At 35.3% G+C, this 6,372-nt stretch overlaps 1 protein-coding gene across 1 annotated transcript in view; it reads right to left on the bottom strand.

Annotated features, from left to right (window-relative positions):
- Positions 1-6,372, bottom strand: part of DCTN4 (dynactin subunit 4) — a 46,932-nt gene that overhangs the window by 19,525 nt on the left and 21,035 nt on the right. Inside the window, 1 exon segment of the mRNA XM_017875849.1 lies at positions 6,105-6,238. Within this exon segment, the coding sequence (XP_017731338.1) occupies positions 6,105-6,238 (134 nt within the window).

Here is a 6,372-nt window from a genome sequence, read left to right as displayed (position 1 = left end):
GCCAGGATGGTCTCGATCTCCTGACCTCGTGATCCGCCCGTCTCGGCCTCCCAAAGTGCTGGGATTACAGGCTTGAGCCACCGCGCCCGGCCTCCTGATTTGTGTATAAATCTGAATATCCTTCATATTTATTGGCTATTGGGATTTCCTCTGCCATAACTTGAATGTGAGGATCTGCTGGTTATTTTTATTTCCTTGCTGATTCGGTGAAGTTCTTTACATATTCTAGATATTAATCTATTGTTAATAATATACCTTGCAAACTACTTTTCTCAGTCTACAGCTTATCTTTTCATTTCTTTATGGGTTTTCTTTGGCATGAGGGTGCAAGTTTTACTTTTAATGAAGTAAAATATGTAACTTTACATTATAGTTTGTGCTTTTCTGTCTTACTTATGAAACATTCCCCTACCCAGAAGTCATGAAGGTATTCTCCTGTATTTTCTTCTAGAAGTTTGGCTCTTCAAATTTCCAACATTCCTGAAATTAACTTCTGTGTAGGGTGAGGTAGCAACCCAATTTTATTTTCTTCCGTATAATCACTTGACCTAGCAAAATGTAATAGCCTATTCTTTCCCCAGTGATCTACAATGCCATATTTAGCATATAACAAATTTTCTCATATGCATGGGTCTATGTCTGCATATATATAGACACATTTTTGTTTATATGTACGTTTGTACTTTCCCACCTTTTTTATATAAAAGTTGCATACCTACCATGCACTTTGCTTTTGCATTTAAAATGTATCCCATATTAACGCATTCTTTTAAATAAATTTATAGTACTCATTGTGTGGATATACCATAATCTCTGCATATTTTGGTTTGTATTTGTGGAGGTGCAAGGTAGAATCCTAAAAGTGAAGTTGATGAGACAAAAGGTAACTTTACTTTTGGTAGACATTACTATACTAATGGTGCATTATATAACCATATTTATATAAATTTATATCAATTTAATTCATATATATCTATCACTAATCTTTTTTAAGAAATCAACTTCTGATTCTGTTGCTCTTTTGTATTTTATATTGGTTTCTTAATTTATTGTATTTTATCTTAGTTTATTGTATTTTATGTTGGTTTCTTCATTTATTAACGCCTGCTCTCTGGACTTTGCTGTTTTTTTCCCTAACTTCTTCAAATGGATTCTGATGTCACTAATCTTTTAATATTTCTTCTTTTCCAATATATACTGCATAGCTAAGCATGGCCTTAGTTGTATCCTGTAAGTTTTGCTATAAAGAAATTACTGATTTCCAACTTAACTACACTGTGATCAAATAATATACTTTAATCATTTCATCTTCCAGCTGACAGCCTCAACAAGAGAAAGCATAGGGACTCCAATGGCAGCAGCAGCATGTGCAAAGAAACGATCATGAAACTTGGTAGACAATATTATGTGGGTGCCCCAGGTCTCTCCAAGCTGACTATATATTTTGTTATTTTAAAAAACCTGTATTTATTTATTTTTTGACAAGTTTTGCTCTTGTAGCCCAGGCTGGAGTACAATGGCATAATCTCGGCTCACTGCAACCTCTGCTTCCTGGGTTCAACCAATTCTCCTGTCTCAGTCTCCCGACAAACCTACATTTTAAGTAGAATTTTTAAAAATATAAGCTGGTGTAAGGCTATATGACTTTTGATCAAAACAACAAGATGCAGGGCTTCTAAATACAAGGGATCATCTGAAATGAACGTTGTTTGAATATTCATTGTCTAATTTTGAGGGTTCCAGTATTTACGTGAAAATTTAACAATTTTTAAAGAAGTCCTTGGAAATGGGTACTGACAATGAATCTCCTTAAAATAGAATTTTAAAGCTTTTCAACACACTGGAACTCTCCCTGGCTTTGTACCAACCCCACAACTGAGCGAAGCCACCTCGAGACATGCATTGCTCTGCAGCTGGATACTCTTAACAGCTTGCACAAGGGAGTTCACTTAAAAAGAGATAGTGTGTAGCTTAAAATACATTAATTTGTATAAAATAACTTGCTCTGCTATTAAAAACCATTATAATGTCTTTAATAATATCAGCTGGCACTTAAATATTTTTGGAGTGAATATTATCACTAAAGTTATATATGACTCCTACAAAAATATGGTTGTATCATATTAAAGAGACCTGTATTGATTTGCCAAAATCCTGCAACTTAGCAAAGGTATTACCTTCCTTGGATTTGTGCTTTGTGATTTAGTATGCTGTACCATGGGCTGGTTATGCTAACTGAAAAAATAAAGTCATTATTTTTCACAGTACTCTAAGCTTAAGCAGAACAGCTGTTCACATCTTCTAGCAGTGCACGTTTGTCTACCTTACAAATGCCATGTGTCCAAATCGTGGTTTTGTAATTGCTAAGGAATATGTCAGGTTATTTGAAAACAATTACTTTTTGAAGTAACTGTGACCACAAAACATCATTTTTACATGAAAAGTTGTCTATCATTTGAAATTATGCAAATGATGTCTTGATCTAAAGCACAAACCCCAGGTACTTATGTTTTTAATAATATGGTGCCACTGCAGGGGTTGGGGGTGGTGGGGAAGAACAAGGATAATGACGGGGAGGATTGGCCTAACTAACCACTAAGTGAATTGTACTGCAGCTTTAATTTATGAGAAATCCTTATCTGGGATATTTGAGGGCAGCTGTAAACTGAAAACAATCCAGTAAATGTACCTTGTTTATATTTTATACCAGGCAATTATTAACTGCTAAATAATAGCTCTGATATTTGCAACTGTTGCATACAGAGTACTTTTGCTAAAAGTTAATTAGCTCTTGCCTTTAATTTTACAGTGTTTAATGTGATAAACTTCCAGTCATGTTTCCTATAAAAGAGACCATTTAATATATGTATATAAACCACAGTAATAGTATAACATACTATTTAAAATTTTTTTTTCTGCTTAAAGTATTTAAGGCTTCTTAGGACATTTCTAAAGCAGATTAAATCCAATAAAGTTCCTGATTTTTTTTTTGTAACTGGAGATAGTTTTTTCAACTGAAATAACATTTCAGCTAAAAAAACCATTGTTAAATACTGATATCTGATAAAAAATTGCCTTGTATAATTTCTGCAATTTATATTTGTTCCAAAAAAGGTATAATGCCCTAATGTTAAAAGATTTTAAACAAATCCTTATCCTTTGATTTTTAAAACTCTGATCCAATGATAAAATTCTATAAATTTTCATTTTCCAGTGCAGTTAGGTAGCAAAATACCTGGTAATTCATAACTTTTACCTGTTAAAATATAAACACGCAACAAGCAAACATATTTAAGAGTACTAAATGGAAATAAAGTGTTCAAAAGAGAAACCCCTGTGTTATCGAGCATCTTAGTCTATGTATTATTATTAAAGTATAAATATGATTTAAAGAAATCTTTTCTTGTTAATAAAAACTTTCTTTTAACTGAAAAAAAAAATTCATCTCCTGAAAAACGTTCATACTTACTTTCTAATAACCCAGTATACAGTCAACCTTTATAAGTGTTCTGTATGTACTTGGAAAGAGTGCAAATATTCTGCAGATATTGCGTACAGGGGTCTATATATGCTCACTTGGTCAAGTTTACTAGTTAAATTCTCCAACTGTTCTAGATTCTTACTGATTTTCATCTATTTGTCCTCTAGGTTACTGAGAGATGTCAAAATTTCCCAAAATGATTTGTCCATTTATGTAATTTTCTCAAATGTCGCTTTATATATTTTGAGTCTGTTTTTCGGTGTGTATGACTTTAGATGGTTATATCTTCTTTGTAAATTGAATCTTTTTTTAAACAAATTATCCCTCTTTTAAAAAAATTAGTGTTTGTCCAATATTTTTCCCACTTCTCTCTACTTTCAACCTTTCTGAGTTCTCCTGTTTGCACTTCTTGTAATAAACATATAGATGGGTCACTGCAATTTGCTTTATTATTTAGACTGACAATGTCTGTCTTTTTTTTTTTTTTGAGACGGAGTCTTGCTCTGTCGCCCAGGCTGGAGTGCAGTGGCGTGATCTCCACTCACTGCAAGCTCCGCTTCCCGGGTTCACACCATTCTCCTGCCTCAGCCTCCCGTGTAGCTGGGACTACAGGTGCCCGCCACCGCGCCCGGCTAATTTTTTTAATGTATTTTTAGTAAAGACGGGGTTTCACCGTGTTAGCCAGGATGGTCTCGATCTCCTGACCTCGTGATCCACCCATCTCGGCCTCCCAAAGTGCTGGGATTACAGGCGTGAGCCACCACGCCCGGCCCAATGTTTGTCTTTTAATGGAAGCATTTAGTTCACTGTATTTAATGTAAATACTGATACATCTGGATTTTAATCTACTATCTTACTACACACATTCTTTTTTTTTTTTTTTTTTTTAATTTAACAAACAGGGTCTTGCTTTGTCACCCAGGCTGGAGTGAAGTGGTGTGATTACTGCTCACAGCAGCCTCAACCTCCTGGGCTCAAGCAATTCTCCTGCTTCAGCCTCCTGACTTGCTGGGACTACAGGTGTGAACCACCACATTGGCTTTTTTTGTTTTTGTTTTGGTAGAGACAGGGTCTCACTATGTTGCCTAGGCTGATCTCAAACTCCTGAGCTCAAGTGATCTTCCTGCCTTGGCCTCTCAAAGTGTTGTGATTACAGGCAGGAGCCCAGGTCTTCTATTTGAACCACCAATTCGATGTTCCTTTGCCCCTTCTTTTTCTTTCTTTTCATAAAGGGTTTTCATTACAAAATTTTCTAACATGTACAAAATATAGAATGATATTACAAATCTCTAGGTACCCATCACCCAACTTCAACAACTATCAATGTGGGAATATATATGCAGGACTTGAATCTATGCTCCCAGGTTAACTAAACAAAAAGAATCAGCAACTTGTTATCAAAAATCAGCAACAGTGGCCAATCTTGTTTCATTTATACTCTTACCCATTCCTCATCCCTCATTATTTTGCAACAAATATCAGAGATCAAGTCATTTCCTCCATAAATATTTCTGTATTCTCCAAAAGAGAAAGACATTAAAAAACAAAAAACAAAACAACAAAAAACAGTACTATCATTATTCCTAAAAAGAAAAAAAAATTTTTTTTTTTTTAAAGAGTCAGGGTCTTACTGTATTGCCCAGGCTGGAGTGCAGTGGCTACTCACAGGCACGATCATCACACACTATAGTCTCAAACTCCTCAGGCTCAAGGGATTCTCCTGCCTCAGCTTCCAGAGTAGCTGGGACTACAAGTGCGTGTCACTGTGCCCTGCCCAATAGTTCTTTAATAGCATCAAAAATCCTACCAGTGTTTACATTTTCTCAAAGATTTCACAAATTTTTCTTTCCTTCTTTCCTCTTTCCCTTCTTCCCTCCTCCCCTGGGCCCTTTCTTTCTGTTTTATTTGAATCTGAATCTACATAAAATCTACATGTTGTGTTTGGCTGGTAAACTTTTAAGTCTCTTCTAATCTACAGAATGATTACATAACATTAGCCACCAGTGACATGTGGTTATTTAAATGAAATTAAAGACTGACTCAGTACCTCAGCTGCACTATCACATTTCATGTGCTCAATAGCCACACGTGCCTAGTGGCTATCATGCGGGACTGTACAGACACACAATACTTTCATTACCAGAGAAAGTTCTGTTGGATAGTACTCATCCAAAAGGTTTCCTTTCCGTCTTGCTTTTACAATTTATTTATTGAAGAAACTCTGTCATTTGTTCTGCAGATTACCCGAGCCTGGATTTTGCTGATTTTTCTTTTTTCTTGCTTTCTTTTAAATTGATTAATTTTTTATTGGTCCTCCCTGAGCCTGAACACTAGCCTAAAAGTTATACACTCTTTCACTATTCTTTTAGGGGTTAACCCTATGTACCTAACCTTCAGATATTTCATTTCTACATCTGTAAAACAGGTTTAACAGCAGTACCTACCTCACAGAGTTGTTTACATTGAAAGCATTTAAAATAGTGCCTGGGCAATTAGTATGTTCCCTATAAGTATTTTCTGTATTTACTATATTCCAAAGGTTTTGACATTGGTCAGACACCAACTACATTTGTTTTTGCTTTCCTCCTGTACAAATGGCCATTCTACAGAATGGAATACTTACACGGCAGCGCAGGGACCGTTTGATCAGAAGATGTTTGTGGCGAGGATACAGCTGTGAAGCACAGACTGGCTGGAAGTCAGGCTGTAACAGACGCTGCTGAAGGGTGGTTACTAGAAAGAAAGGTAGAAAACAGGCTTAGTTTACGGTGACCTTCAAAATCAGACTTTCATGTAGTAGTAATTACACGAAGCATTACTTTTATGTAATGAAAGTATGAACAGTGTTGTTCATAAAAAATGAAAATACAGAAATTTTTTTTTTTTTTTTT

Source organism: Rhinopithecus bieti, unplaced genomic scaffold (genome assembly GCF_001698545.2).
Source record: "Rhinopithecus bieti isolate Rb0 unplaced genomic scaffold, ASM169854v2 scaffold_7673, whole genome shotgun sequence".
Lineage (NCBI taxonomy): Eukaryota > Metazoa > Chordata > Mammalia > Primates > Cercopithecidae > Rhinopithecus > Rhinopithecus bieti.
The sequence above is the reverse complement of the archived record's forward strand: the minus strand, read 5'-3'. Positions and strand labels throughout refer to the sequence as shown.